Below are 15,788 nucleotides of genomic sequence, written 5' to 3'. Positions count from 1 at the left end.
TCCCACCTCGCCTCACCCGGGAACACCAGGCACACGCTACTCTTTATTCGACTCGCTCACCTGTTTCAGAATTTTCCGACAGAGAGATGACAGTTAACCCAGAGACCCGCAAGCACCCTCATTTGGAGAATGGGTCAAGTGAGGGTGCATGAGGAGGTGTATTAGCCCCGCTCCAATACACCCGGCCCCCGCAAGAGTACACCCGCCCACCCTGTTATAGCAGTCCCTTCTCAAAACAAACCAATCCCGCCCGGGAATTTCAACTCCAAACCTCGGTATACCAGCCCCGCCTTCCGGGAATACACCAGTCCCGCCTGGGAGCATCCACCCTGTCCGAATACAACAATAAATCTTGTAACTATGAGCCAGAAGCCTTAAAAATACAATTTGAAACAAAGTGGACGGAAGAGAGGGGAAAAACTTATCAACAGTTGTCTGACTTGCAGCTCATAGACGCTCCATCTGAACATCTTGCAAAGGTCATAAACCAACTTTATTTTCCGTGGCGCATAAATTAATTACGCGCATTTAATAACCAAAATATCATTATATTCCCCCCTAATATCATCAAGGCTTTACGCTAGGGAAATGCTTAATAGTGCAGGGGGCTCTAACGGGCTATTATCTTTGCGTAATGCTATTACAGAACCAATTGCGCGCCATTATACTTGCATTTTTTGCAGTTTATATGATTTAGCCCAGTCCCGCGCCTCGACTTGGAATTTTTAGCGAGTGCTTAAAGCGCAAATTGCGGGAGGCGGGAACCGCGCGGTGTCTGCTCCTGACTCTAATGCGTTTTAGAAATAATATCATAGCGTCCCCTGCACATCATTTACTGAGGGAAGCGGCGTAAATCGATGCACCCCTTGCTGTGAGTATCTGAAAGAGGTAGCGATGTGACAGCATCCAAACCGCGGCTTGTGCGCGGGGCTCGCAGCGGCGGGTCGCCGGGGTCTTTCACTGGGCGGTGAAAGTGGAGCGCTGTGATGAGCGGTGACTCTCCCGAGAAATCGTCTTATCTCCGTCGTATAGGTAAGGTGTTACAGACGGGAGGAACGATGGAGAGGGTGCACGTTTTCGGAGAAGCAGACTCCCTTCTGCAAATGGGTGCTGTTGAGAAATGACGTTCCAGACCACGTGCGCATTTTAGCAAAGCCCAAAGGGCCTATCTAAGTTACTCACCGAAGACAATGCTGGAAATAATTAGATTAAACCCAATTATGCGTGAGATTATAAAGGCAGAGCCTGCCGCAGACAGATAGCGGCAGCTGGTCAGTCGCTTGCTGAGGGTTGGCCACTCGCTGCCGGGAAGGGTTCGCAACCTCCTCCACAGCCGCCCCACACCCTCAGCCGGATCCAGGTACCGGTCACTTGCTTCTGTTCCCTGGACGGTGGCAGAAGGCGCTCGGGCCTCGCTTCTGCTTCTCGCAGATGGAAACTCTATGGTGGAAATCAGCTGCAGATTATTCTTATTCTCATTATTAACATTATTGATTCTTTTTTCTTCTTCTCAGATACAAAACAAATTTTGCCCAGTCCTCTGGTGTAACACGATGTTTTACTTCCATTGCCCGCCGCAGTTAGATGGGGAGTGTTGCAGGACTAATTCCTGTAAGTACGTTCTCGTGCCTGTAACTTGGCGTAAATTAACCGTGTGCGGTAACAGCGAGGATCCAACTGAACACATTAATTGCCAAAAAACATCGCCTGCCAATGGCCATGGAAATAGAATAATAATTGTGTTCTGTTAATAACGGAATTTTCGTACTTTATAACGAAGGCTCAAATCCGTGTATTCCAATAGAACGTTTCTTTACCTAGATTTGTCCTGTCGGATAGTCCGCGGTTTTCCGCACCTGGGTGATGTGCGAAGGTGTGATGCCGGTGCCGGAGCCTAACTCAACGCACCTTTTTAACGGAACAACATTTGGCGAGAGTCAAATGTGGCCGCTAACTAACGAGTTAAATAAATAGTGAGTGTGCGTGATCCTATCCTGTGTATATCTGATCTGATTTTGCTCTGCACAATCTTAAGGGTTTGCTGTTAATTATTTATATTTTACAGAATTATTGAATCTCTGTGTAATGACGGATATCCACTTAAGGCGAGTGCCGTTCGCAGCGCCCGTGTGACGGTGCTCACCCCGGTCTGCCGAGAACGGGCCACCTGCTTCCTTCCTTCCTCTGCGGCTATAAAGGAGCCTTCCTTTTCGCCCGGGGGTTAAATTAGGCTTTTACCATCGCAGATGTTCGGTGTCATGCTTCGAATCAACGCCTTAACATGTGGTCACGCTCAACCCCCTTTGCCAAACGGCCCGCATGAATCTTTTATGCTGTTTTGCAAACAAATAATACACAGGGTGGGGTGGGGGGGGGATAGATTTATTGGAAGTTTTCACTCCCTGTCCAAGTGCTGGAGTTAGCGTTCCCATTCGAACTGAAGGCCACTGCGATCATTGCCGAGAGATTTGGGAGAATGGTTTTGAGAAAAATAGTTTTTGTTAATCTTATCAATATGCCTTTTTGATGGATATTTTCAATGTCTGTGTTTTATTGAGGACCTGCCATTTGCAAATCAAAGCTAAGCAGAATATTTTCTAGGCGAGAGACCCCCTACCCAGTTCACCGGCCCGCGGGGATTGTCCCCCGTAACTGTTACCTAATTGAACCACAATCTGAAAAAGCAAATACGGGATTTAAAAATGCTATTTTAAAAGCTGAGCTTACTGTCTCAAGGGGTACAGGGGATTTCCCTCCCTCTCTTAAATAAGCTTTCCCCATTGTTCAAGTGGGTAAAGGTTATGCTTCTTCTTTCTCAGTGAATTCCAGCGGCTTTGGAGGTCACGGCGCCGGCGATTTCGATGACGGGTTTCTCCGCAGAAAGCAGCGTCGGAACCGGACAACGTTCACCCTTCAGCAGGTCGGACTGCCGCGAGAGACCTGCTTGTGAGACGCGATTGAAGCACAAACAAGCTGTATAATATTGTTCACGGGGCTCCCTCGATGGTCAAAACTTCCATACAAATCAAACCGATGTTCGGATGGTTACAAATTTAACTTATGGTCTTTCTCACAAACGAAATCGGTTGTAAGAGGGTGAACTGAGGCCTGAACCAATTCGTCGAAACAAAAAAGATACCATTGAAATTCTGCTGAATTCATGGCCACAGAGGGCTGTGGAAGCCAAATCATTGGGTATATTTAAAGCGCAGGTTGATAGGTTCTTGACTAACGGGGAGAAGACAGGAGAAATGGGGCTGAGAGGGATAATAAATCAGCCATGGTGTAATGACAGAGCAGACTCAATGGGCCGAATGGCCTAATTCTGCTCCTATCTCGTGATTTTATGGAAATCTATTTCCAAAGTGTGAGAAATTTGATGCCACTTTGCACATTCGTTTCAAATCGCAATCTAACGGGGCAAATTCCGAATCACGGTATTGTCGCTGATTTATAGGGAGATTTGTTTATTAAAAAAGTGCATTCTCTCACTCTATTCCAGTTAGAAGCTTTAGAAGCCGTCTTTGCACAGACACACTATCCAGACGTATTCACCAGGGAGGAACTCGCAATGAAGATAAATCTTACCGAAGCACGAGTCCAGGTAAACGGGCTTTGAAGGACAGCTCAGACCTTTTGATATCGTCAGTGTAAAGTGCATATCTGGCTGTAGATATAGCAATGAAAGACTATCTGTCATTTATGTGATGCACTTTAATAACGTCAACATAATGTGGAATATTAGATTAGGTTGATTAATCGGTCATTCATAATTAACTAGTGATAATGTTCTACACTAATTTGTCCGTGTCTCTAAGGCACTAAATTACATCAATGCACATCCATTTCCTTGCCTTGGAAAAAAAAGTCCCAAACTCTCTTCTATATTGTGAGCGCAAACTGGTTTTTGTCCTTTGTGAAAAAAAGAGGGTGCAGAAGAGGTTTAACATGTCGCTGCCTGGATTCGAGGCCATGTGCTGTAACAAGAGGTTGGACAAACTTGCGTTGTTTTGTCTGGAGGAGCTGACGTTGAGAGGAGATCTGATAAAGGTTTATAAGATTATCAGAGGCATAGATAGAGTATCTTTTTCCCAGGGTTGAAATGTCTAATACCAGAGGGCATACATTAAAGGCGAGCGGGGTAATTTCAAAGGAGCTGTGAGGGGCAAGTTTTTTTTATACACATTGGTGGGTGCCTGGAATGCCCTGCCTGGGGTGGTGTAAGAGGCAGATACATTAGGGACTTTTTATAGTCACGTGAATGTGAAGAAAATGGAAGGACGTGGACATTGTGTAGGCAGAAGGGATAAGTTTAGATGGCCATTTATTTACTAATTTAATTAGTTCAGCTCAACATTGTGGGCCGAAGGGCCTGTTCTTGTGCTGTACTGTTCTATGCTCAATGCTGAAACCACGCTGTCAGTGAAATTTTTGAATATCTGGCTGCATGTAATTTAACACAAAGAGCCGGCTTAAAAAAAACTCACCCCATGTTTAATAAAGGATTGCACAGACATGCAGTTATGAAGTCTGTTGTAGGTGAGATCTATGGGTGAATGTAATTGCAAGAATTATAACAGTTTGTCTCTGGGTCACGATTCTATCGTTGTAAAGTGAATGAACACAGCGCAATAATGGAATTCGCTGCTCTGAATTAGGCATTGTAAACATATTATTCTTCCTTAAACGGATTAAGAGCTCTTGCTTATTAAATCTGGACATGATTCGACGTTCACTTGGAGGCGTATTATTATTTTTCAATGGAACCCTATTTTAGGTGTGTTTAAAGTGCTTCTTCACCGTCGCCTGCTCCCCTCCTGCCGAAAGAGAAACTGCAAATTAAGATAAATGTAGCAATTAGGGGCATTGAGGACGGGCAGCTCACGACTTTGTGCGGGAAGGTGCAGGGGTGAGATAGCAAGTGGAGACAATTACTCTGTAAACCGGAGCCTGAGATTTTCAATCGTCTTTTTATTTTCTTGAGACAAAAGAGAACTCGGAAAACAAAGCCAATAAAAAAAAAAATCCGCGACGTGGAATCCGTAGACCACTAAAATATGATTAATGCGTTAGAAAGCCCAGCCTTAATCGAAGCTGATGTTGTCAAACAATCACTAAATAGGATATAAACGACTTCATCATGCATGTTACTTTGTAGCGGACTGTCAGTGGAAAGTCATTAAAATATGATAATGAAAAATTGCTCAATTAAATGTTGTTATAGCCAATGACCTTCATTCAATTATGATGCAAGAAGTTATCTGCATCTGGTCCGCACTTAACTGACCCAAGTTTACGTGATTATAAAGTCATTAATATCGTCGTGAAGCTAACAGAAATTTCAATAGCGCATGCATAATTGGGGCAGAGTGTCGGGTCCGCCCTTCACCGAGTGTCCGCTACCAAATTTAACAAAACGGACTAAATTAGAATCTGAAGCAGGTTTAATATCACTGGCATATGTCGTGAGATTTGTTGTTTTGTGGCATCAGTACAGTGAATAATAAAAAAACTATAAATTGCAATGAGCGTATATATATTAAATACATAAAATTAAATTAAATTAGTAGTGCAGAAAGAGAGGAAAAATAGGGAGGTAGTGTTCATGGGTTCACTGTCCATTGAGAAATCTGATGGTAGGGTGGAAGAAGCTGTTCCTCAAACGTTGAGTTTTGTGCCTCCAGGATCCTGATGAAGGCGATGAGAAGAGAGCATGTCCTGGTGATGGGGGTCTTCACCATGGACGCTACCGTTCAGAGGCATCGCCTTTCGAAGATGTTCTTGATGCTGGGGAGGCGAGCGCCCACGATGGAGCTGGCCCAGTTAACAACTTTCTGTAGTTTCCCCCCGACCCTGTGCGGTGTCCGCTCCATACCACACAGTTAGAATGCTCCCTATCGTACACCTTCAGAAATTTGCAAGTGGCTTTAGTGACATACCAAAACTCCTCAAGCTGCCAATAAAGTACAGCATGTAATGCATGTAATTTTAAACAAATCTGAACTTGAACATTATTGCATTTTGATCGAACGTGCATCGGGCGGTCATTACCAAGGCGGGGTCTTTCTGACGGGCGGTGGTAGTCTTTGAGTGCGGAGGGGTTGGAGAGATCGGGGCAGTAGGAAAAGTGGTAGGAGGAAAGGTCCTCGTGTTTCACCTTAGTTAACAGATTGTAGAATCTCAGGGCAGCGGGTAAGTAGTTGCCGCCTTTCGGAAACACGAGCGGTGTCCTCGAGAGCTCGGCCTGACTTTGAACAGAAGTGTCGGAGCCCCATTCGATAACGCGACCACTTATTATCAGGCCAAGAAAACACGAATAGTGGGTTCTCGAACCTGACTTCACATCCCGAGCTTTGAATTGACAGGTATGGTTCCAAAACCGACGAGCGAAATGGAGGAAGACGGAGAGAGGGAGCGCGGAGCAGGAGACTGGGAAAGAGATCTCGGGAGAGGGTTCGCCGCCGATGAGAAACCTAAACTCTCCCTCTCAAATGGAGCAAAATAGGAACAAGAAGGAGTCTTTAGAAATGCAACAGAAGTAAGGGATACTGATTTTGCATCTTGCTTGTCGCTTTTGAGTTTTAACTGCCTGTGATGGTCCTGCTAAACTTGGCGTTTCTTTCAGCCTCAGCAGAGCGGTTGGCCCCGCCGGGCCATTCTTCCCGTCGTGTCTGCCCACCACTCTCCTCAACACCGCCACCTACGCCCAAGCTCTCACCCAAGTTGCATCGTTAAAAGGTGAGTCTGGTTTGCAGTTCGCTCGGTAGATCACAAGTGAAGATGCACCGAACCGGAAGGATAGCGAGGTGGGGTGGGGTCGGTGAGTGAACTATTAGGCTTGAGGATAGAACGAGATGCAAGGTCTTCATCAGGAACGATAAGAGGCAAGATTACCTTTATTTGTCACATACATTTGAAACATCAAATACGTACAGTTAATTGCATCGTTTGTGTCTGAAGATGAGCTGGGGGCAGCTCACAAGTGTCACCGTGCTTCCGGCGCCAACATAGCATGCCCACAACTTACTAACCCTAACTCATACGTCTTTGGAGCGTGGGACGAAACGGGAAGAGTGTATAAACTCCTTACCGACAGCGTTGGGGATTGAACCCTGATCGTTGGTGTAGTAAAACATTGCCTTAGCCGCTACACTACATGGAAAACTACTCCACCTACTGAGAGTCAACGGGACCACGGAACTCCAGATTAAAGATGGCACTTTATTCCTCCGTCCTGCATCCCAGGAGTCCAACGACAGGGAATCCGAGTCTGAGGCTGTTTTCTCCCCGAGATGTAATGGGCGAGGTTGTGGTGATGCCCACAGTAAGGCAGGAGAGAAACATAGAAAACCTCCAGCACAATGCTGTGCCGAACATGTACTTACTTTAGAAATTACCTAGGCTGACCCATAGCCCATAGAGAAAGATCAATTCACCCCTGCTGCCAAACCCGTCTCAGTATCTGAGACTCAAACGCCCTCAATGCAGAGAATCCTTAAGTGAGACTTTTAACACAAGTGACAGGGAGAGCCGGCTTTGGCCAGTTACGCCAGATGATGGAAGAAGACGTAGCTTGACATTCCCTCGTTATCGCAACCTCGTGCGAATCGTTCAGGAAAATGCTGAGGCAGAATCCATTAATGTCATTAGTTGGGAAAACAAAGTATGCCCGCCATAGTGCTAAAGGCCGGCAGATGGATTATATACTCGGCTTTGTAACTCCATAAATGTTGCTTGATTTACTGAGTTCCTTCAGCAATTTGTGCATTGCTCAAGATTTCCAACATCTGCAGAATCTTTGTGTTTCCCATTTGCATTGAGGTCTTTAAACAGAAATTCCCATCAGGCGGTAGGACTCCTCCACTTCACACCTGCACTTACCCCCATCGATGCCCCGTAGAGACATCACACCACCCATTCAGGGTAAGATAAGTCGGTGGCAGCGCCAGTAATTGCACCGGCGCCCTCAGCCTCCCCCAGAAGGAATTCCAGGCGCGGTGCTGTTTTACAGACCCCGATGACTGTGCCCTGCTGCAGATCCAATCGAGCTGTGATTTTAAACATATTAAATGCGGCGAGAAATAAAATTTTCATCAGGTACGACTTGTTACTCACCTAGTAGGTTTGAGCAGAGTAGTGGACTGGTTGTGCGCCAGATTTGAGAGGTAGTCCCGTGAAATATAACTGATTTGATTCCGTTTTAATTATTGATCGGTGCACAGAGGGGCCGGTATCACATCGAGAGTAAATATGGAGGCGAGAACTGCATCAGTTAATGTCTGGACTGTAACATTCACGAACTATTGTCACTTTCAATATTTATACCACAAACTAACGAATCTATTGGAGACAGAAACAAACAAGCCTAGAAATAATTGTATTTGAATCGGACAGTTACAATTGTTTCTCATCAGGTACAGGTTCGGAAGAAATGGGGGTTGGGTTAAAGTTAAACGCAAGTGAAGGTCATGATTAAGGTCCCGATGAAGGGTTTCGCATCCGAAGCATCCACTCGTTATTCCTCTCCATGGATGCTGCCGTGCCTGCGGAGCTCCTCTAGCATTTTGTGCGTGTTTCTTTGAGTTAAACTTGGCATTTTATCTCGTGTTCTAGTGAGCTGGTGGAGAGCGAAGGAAACCACAATGCATTTTTCCCGGTTGGTTCAGGTTTGATGTGGGTGTTGAGTTTACTGTGAATGACGTGTTTATAGCGTGGAGATCCACGACAGACCCGCAGCTTCAAGCTAAAGTATGAACAGATTTGTTAATCGGTCACAGATGGGGGCAACTGCGAGAATGCTGTACAGATTACATGTGTATCCCACAACAATAGCATTGTTCCTTCCAGTTACCATGAGAGTTAATGAACAGCTCTGATAATACTCAAGCCCCTTTGGCCACAGAGAGCTGATAAGGAAATTCGAAGCAAATTTCTCTCCATATAACCCCAACAGCCACCCCAACACTGAACTGATTCGACAACTTCAAGGACTCCAAACTCATGTTCGGAATCGGAATCCTGTTTAATATCGCTGGCTTCTGTTGTAAAATTTGTTGTTTTGCAGCAGCAGTACAATGTATATATATAATAATAAAAACTAAAGTGACTTTAGGTATATAGCCAAATGGTACTGAGGGAGTGTTCATGGGTTCATTGTCCACTCAGAAATCTGACGGCAGACGGGGAAGAAGCTGTTCCTGAAAAGTTGAGTGTGTCTTCAAGCTTCTGTACCTCTTCCTTTCTCAATATTTATTAGTTTTTTAATGCACTAGTATTATTATTTTCTTGTATTTGCACAATTTGTTCTCTTTTGTACTTTGGTTGGTTGTTTTTGATTTTGTACATTTTTCAACGATTCTTTTGTGCTTTTGTTTGGTATTTACTGTGAATGCCCACAAGAAAATGAATCGCAGAGTAGTATATAGTGACATATATATACTTCAATTTACTTTGAACTTTGAAATTTTACATGAGCAGGACTAAGTAGGATTCAGTCTAGACCAGATTATATCATCTAATTGTTAAAATGAGTAAAAATATCTTTGTGTGTTTAGTAATAATTGATTAAATCCACATTCTGGACTCTGAATTAAATTGTGGCATTATGAAACATACAGCAATTTATACATACATTTAATGCAAATGACTGTTTCTGGGCAGTTGATGATTTTACTATACAAAAAGGACACGGTATGGTGTGAGGCGATGAGGGGGCATCATTTTAAGGTGAATGGAGGAGAAAATATAGGGGGGGGTATGTCAGAGGTAAGTTTTTACACAGAGTAGTGGATGCATGGAACACTCTGCCAGGTGTGATGGGAGGGGCAGACACATCAGGAACATTTAAGAACTCTTAGGCACATGGATGGAGGGTTATGTAGGAGAGAAGGGTTAGATGGACCTTGGAGAAGATGAAAATCCTGGACTGTGCTGTAATGCTCTATTTTCTATGATATTCTGTGCATCTCTAGAGCTCAAAGTCCAAGCACAGGTTAGGTCAAGGGTCCCAAACATGTCCTTCCAATCTGGACCAAATAATGGAATGAAATGGATTTGCTCAATGACACTGAGGAATCTGAGTGAAAAGCGTAGCAGTTAGCACAATGCTATTACAGCTTGGGACACCAGAGTTCAGTTCTGGTGTACTCTGTAAGAAGTTTGTACGTTCTCCCTATGACCATGTGAGTTTCCTCCGTGTGCTGCAGGTTCTTCCCACAGTCCACAGATGTACGGGTTAGTAGGTTACTTTATCATTGTAAATTGTCCTATGATTAGGCCAGTGTTAAATAGGTGGGTTATTGAGGAGTGTAACTCACTGGGCCAGAAGGGCCTGTTCTGTGCAGTACCTCTAAATAAAATACAAGCAAAGTCCCCTTGTAGAGATCTCAGCAGATTGTTTTACAGGAGCAGATGGCAAGTCAGGTAACCAAAGTGGTATCAAGTACGTGTTGCTCATATTTGATCAGCTTTGTGAGCTGGGGTCAAACATCTAACGTCATTGCTGTGCAAAGCAACCCTTTTAATCCCTGGACCTTTTAATGATATGTTATCTTTCCTATTGTTTTTTATTAATAGAAATTTAGGCATATATAAATTGAGATCAAAATCCAGAATTCTTTCAAACCCAGTTGACTGTAAGGTTTGAAGTGATGTTTTTTACTGTTTATATTTGGTCTATCAGTACCAAGGAACTCATCTAGTGCAACTTGATCTGAGACAGAGATATAGTAAAATATAGATTTGCCAATCACATTACACAGTGGGAAAGAATTCAGTTTTGAGGAAGATGACCATTATCTATTAAATGTCCATTAGACCATAAAATATCAGAGCAGAATTAGGCCATTTGGCCCTTCAAGTCTGCCCTGCCATTTCATCATGGCTGATTCATTTCCCTGTCAGCCTCAGCCTCCTGCCTTTTCACCGTGTCCCTTCATGCCCTGACTAATCAAAAGCATATCAATCTCTGCCTTAAATATACCCGATGACATGGTCTCCACAGTCACCTGTGGCAAAGAGTTCCACAGATTCACCAACCCCTGGCTAAAGAAATTCCTCCTCAGTTCCATACAAAAGGATTCCCCTCTATTCTGAGGCTGTGTCCTCTGGTCCGAGACTCCTCCACTATAGGAAACATCCTCACTATGTGCACTCTATCTTGGTCTTTCAATATATAGTAGGCTTCAATGAGATCACCCCTTATTCTTCTAACCTCCAGTGAGCACAGGTCCAAAGCCATGAAACACCCCACTTATGTTAATGATTCTTGGAATCATTCTCATGAACCTTCTCTGGACCCTCTTAGGAGAGTACAAACCCAAAGCATCTAATGTTCCTCTTCCATTCCTGGGATCGTTCTCATAAACCTCCTCTGGAGCCTCTCCAATGCCAGCAGATCCTTTCTTAGATACGGGGTCCAAAAAAGCTCACAATACTCCAAATGTAGTCAGACTAACACCTTATAATGCCTCAGCATTACATTCTTGCTTTTATATCCTAGTCCTCTCAAAATGAATGATAACATTGCATTTGTCTTCCTTACTACCATCTCAAATTTATTTACTTATTTGGAGGTATAGCATGGAGTAGGCCCTCTGGCCCTTCAAGCTGCACTGCCCAGCAACCCCCAACAAGCCCGATTTAAAGCTAAACTAATCACAGAATAATTTTCAATGACCGATTAACCTACTAACCCACATATCTTTAGATTGTGGGAGGAAGCTGGAGGACTCAGAGAAAACCCATGCAATCCACGGGGAGAACATACGGAGACTTCTTAGAGATGGCACCAAATTGAACTTCAAACTCCAATGCTCCAAGCTTCAATAGAATTGTGCTAACTGCTAAATTACAGTAGTAGCCAAAACAAGCCAACTTTTAAGGAATCCTGGACTAGGAGTCCCAAGTACCTCTGTATTAAATATTAGCTTATAAACTCTGCAAGATGCAGTTTTTGTGTATAATTCTGAAGGATACTTGAGATAACTGTGTATTTTTATTAATTGTTCAAAAGGGACCGGTTTTGCGTGTTATACTGGAAATCTGAAGTGCAGCAAAAGAATCCCAAAGGAAATATCTCTATTGCACTGCCAGACATGTCATAAATACATTAACTACTATAAAAATTGGACCTTGGTGAGATCATACCTGGAGGACACAGTTTTGACTGTTTGAATATTGCCTGAGAAGGGCATTGTTGGTCCACCAGACTGATTCCTGGGATTGCAGAAGAAGTGATGGGGTCAACCAGGCTTGCCTTCACTGGAGTTTAGTAGAATGAGGCTGAACTCTTATTGGAACATATAGCATTCAGACAAACTCAACGCACTATTGCAGGGAGAATGTTTCCCTTGAATGTGTGTCATCTGGAGTTAAGTATCACAGAGACAGAACAGGGAATAAGAGATTTAGGACTGAGATAAAATGCTTTATAAGAGGTTGGTGAAAGTTTGGAAATATTTTCCAAAGAGGTGTATGGAGACCAAGTCACAGGATATATTTAAGAAGTCAACCTCTGTTGACATAGGACATGGGGCAGTACAGCACACTAACAGGGATATAGCTGAGTAGCAGAACATTTGACTGTGAATTTCTGGTCAACAGTGCTTTTTATTTTCATAATCTACAGTTTGTTGTGTGGGTCATTTGTACGTGTGTTGTGTATGTATTTGTGTTTTGTGTGTTTGATATGTGTGTTCTGTGTGTGTTGTGTGTAAGTGCTCTGTGTGTGCTGTGTGTATCTGTTCTGCAAGTGTTGTGTGTAACTGTTCTGTGTGTGTGTGTTGTGTGTATTTCTAAACAAAAAGCATAAAGGACCAAAGAGAGAGAATAGAAGTATGGTATTATGAAAGAGTATCTTCCAGAATAGCATTGAAAAAGGATCAGGCTTGAAGAGCTGAATGACTCAATGCCACTCCTACTTTTCTCCATTCTATGAATTAAGGACTTGACCAATCAGAACACAGCTCCAGGGTGAGATCTTTGCAGAGTGGATTTTAAGTTTTCCTGGGAATAAAGTTGGGATAGTGCACTGGTTTGCTCAATAGAAACTTTTCCTATGTGTTAATGACTATTTTAGTTAGCATGTTAATCCTTTTTTCCTTCCCTAACTTTGTGGAACTGAAAGGAAGTTTTATTTGAAACAGATGCAGGTATGCGAAGTATTAGAGTCATACAGCATGGAAACAGGCCACTCAACCCGACCTGTCCATGCCAGCAAGCAAGTCCCATCTACCTGCTTATGTTCCATAGTCATCTAAACCTTCCCTCTCCATGTACTTATCTACATGGCTTTTAAATGTTGTTAATTGAAGCAAGAGGCAGACTTAATTACTCAACCCATTGATCCTTGATCCTGTAATTGCTGATGTAAGGGTATCCTTGTTAGATGATTATGATAAAGTACTTTCAGTTGGATCTAAGTAATGTAGATTGTTGTGAAGTGTTGATGACTTTTGTAGAACATGCCACTTTCCACCAGATTAACTTATTATTTGCAACAGTGATTCTTTTAATTATTTCACAAAGAAAGGAAACATCTGTTTTAATGTTACCAAACGGTGACCTGTACTCTGTGCAATAATGCATCTAATTTTTTATTTATGGTAATTGTTAGTAAAATATCTTTTCATTATAGATTAAAACAATAAGCTTTATTTGTCACATGTACATCAAAACTTTAAGATAATGTCACATTATTTTTGCTCTCCTTTCACACTCCTTATTTAATTTACTTTTTTATGTATGTATATTTCCTATTGTAATTTATGATCGTTTATGTATTGTGTTGTACTGCTGCCATGAGACAACAAATTCCATGTAAATGTCCGTGACATTAAACTTGATTTTGATTTTATTAAAATAGCAGCTCGTCAACTGATCTGGCTTGTCTTGAGTTGGCAGATATGATTAGAAACAATGAGTTGTCAAGTTGCCTAACCTGGAACTGTTTTCAAATTTATTGAAATGGATGCAAAGCACAACATGAATTACTAGAATGCATCATTTTCTAGTCTCAAGATATCTTATCCAACCGCAATACTGAGTAAATTTTAAATTTCCCATATTAACACAAAATGCTGGATGAACTTAGCAGGTCAGGCAGCATCTACGGAGAAGAATAAACAGTCAACATTTTGGGCCAAGACCCTTCATCATGATCCCGACGAATGGCTTCAGCTTGAAATGTTGACTGTTTATTCTTCTCCGTAGATGCTGCCTGACCTGCTGAGTTCATCCAGCACCTTGTGTTTCTTCCTCAGAATTTCCAGCATCTACAGAATCTTTTGTGCTTATGATTTCCATATGCAAAGGAACATTATTAATATACTTGTGTTCATTTCAGGGAATTCCCTGTGTTCCTGTTGCACGCCAGACCCAATGGGCCTGTCCTTCCTGCCACCATACGGCTGCCAGAGTAATCGAACGGCCAGCGTGGCTGCACTACGGATGAAAGCACGTGAACACTCCGAGGCCGTGCTGCAATCTGCCAACCTGCTTCCGTCATCCAACAGCAGCCCCGCCATTGGAACAAAGGCTGCCTTGGATGGCGACCAGGAGAAGGCAAGCCTCCCCAAAGAAAAGATGGAGAGTGAAAGGAACCTATGAACAACATAACTGTAGCGACAACACTTGAGATCACTTTACGACATCATTGTGAATGTTCTGACTATGCTGGATCTACACTACCGTCAAGCCGTGACTCCAACTGTACAGAAGCTAAGATGTTCTTACCTGGTCAAAGCCAAAAGATGTAAATAGAGGGATTCTGAACTTTTGCAGCAGCATATCTGACTGGTTTTGTTTCTTTTAACCATGTTCATTCAACTCTTGGATTAATGGGAAGGTAGGAGCCTTTTAGCGTAGCTGTGCAGTGGCTCTGGTCTTGATGTGGATGAATGTCGCCAAGCGTTTCCTCAGAACACATGCAGTTTTATCTATTCTCTGATCACTATGCAGGAAGGAGGTTATAATCCCAGCCAGGTAAGTCATCACCGACCAAATGTGAATGGACAGAGTACAGCAGATTACTGATAAATTTGCATATGCAGGTGGTTCTTCTGCAAGCTGAGACCGTTTGTGTGCGATCCGAGTTTCTAGGTCATTATGATATAGTAGATTTCTATTAAGTGGATAAACTGTTAATAGGAATTCATTTAAAATATTAATAGCACAATTTCTGGTATACTTTCCACTGCAATAGGATTTATGAATTTAATTTATGCTGTTAATTTTAACTTGAAGTTCTGATGAAATATGAATACTATAACAGTTACAAAGAGTGAGATATTTCAGGGCTCTATGTATTGTGGACTGTAAATACTATTAAAATGTGTGATTTTAGAAAGAAAATATCTTGCATTTAGTTAAGGGGAAAACAAGAATGAAACATTAATATGTAAAGATCCTAAATTTTTAAAAATGTTCATTGTTGCTACTTTATTTGAATAAATTGGGTGTTTTACTAAGAAAGTACAAGTGGGCACACCATGAATCAGATTTCTAAATTCCAGAGCAATATTCCACTGTAATTTCTTTAAATAGCCTCTGTCTTAGATTAATTGCCATATGCTGTAATAAACTGTGCATTCCAGTCTTTAATAATCAGGTTAATACCATTTCCTTCTAAAATATGATTAACCGGCATAAAATTCAACTTGATATGATCCAGGGTTCTTGTAACCTAACTTTCATATTTAATTGTTTGATTAAATTTGTATTTCCAACAGAAAGGTGCATAAATAAATGACGATTGAACAAATTAAGAATACTTAACAGCATTGCATCCG

At 42.5% G+C, this 15,788-nt stretch overlaps 1 protein-coding gene across 1 annotated transcript; it reads left to right on the top strand.

Moving 5' to 3' along the window:
- The first annotated feature begins 1,553 nt into the window (after positions 1 to 1,553).
- Positions 1,554 to 14,607, top strand: drgx (dorsal root ganglia homeobox). Its single transcript, XM_059946971.1, has 6 exons — positions 1,554 to 1,591; positions 2,830 to 2,920; positions 3,503 to 3,604; positions 6,366 to 6,538; positions 6,626 to 6,738; positions 14,345 to 14,607. The coding sequence occupies exons 1-6, from the start codon at positions 1,554 to 1,556 to the stop codon at positions 14,605 to 14,607; spliced, it is 780 nt and encodes a 259-aa protein (XP_059802954.1).
- The last annotated feature ends 1,181 nt before the right edge of the window (positions 14,608 to 15,788 follow it).

Source organism: Hypanus sabinus, chromosome 21 (assembly GCF_030144855.1).
Source record: "Hypanus sabinus isolate sHypSab1 chromosome 21, sHypSab1.hap1, whole genome shotgun sequence".
NCBI lineage: Eukaryota > Metazoa > Chordata > Chondrichthyes > Myliobatiformes > Dasyatidae > Hypanus > Hypanus sabinus.
The sequence above is the reverse complement of the archived record's forward strand: the minus strand, read 5'-3'. Positions and strand labels throughout refer to the sequence as shown.

Bases quoted from the DNA above. Each gene is read 5' to 3' on its own strand.
- drgx (XM_059946971.1), top strand. From the start codon at position 1,554: ATGTTTTACTTCCATTGCCCGCCGCAGTTAGATGGGGA. The intron at 3,605-6,365 runs GTAAACGGGCTT...TTGAATTGACAG, and splicing joins TTACCGAAGCACGAGTCCAG to GTATGGTTCCAAAACCGACG. The intron at 6,539-6,625 runs GTAAGGGATACT...CGTTTCTTTCAG, and splicing joins TCTTTAGAAATGCAACAGAA to CCTCAGCAGAGCGGTTGGCC.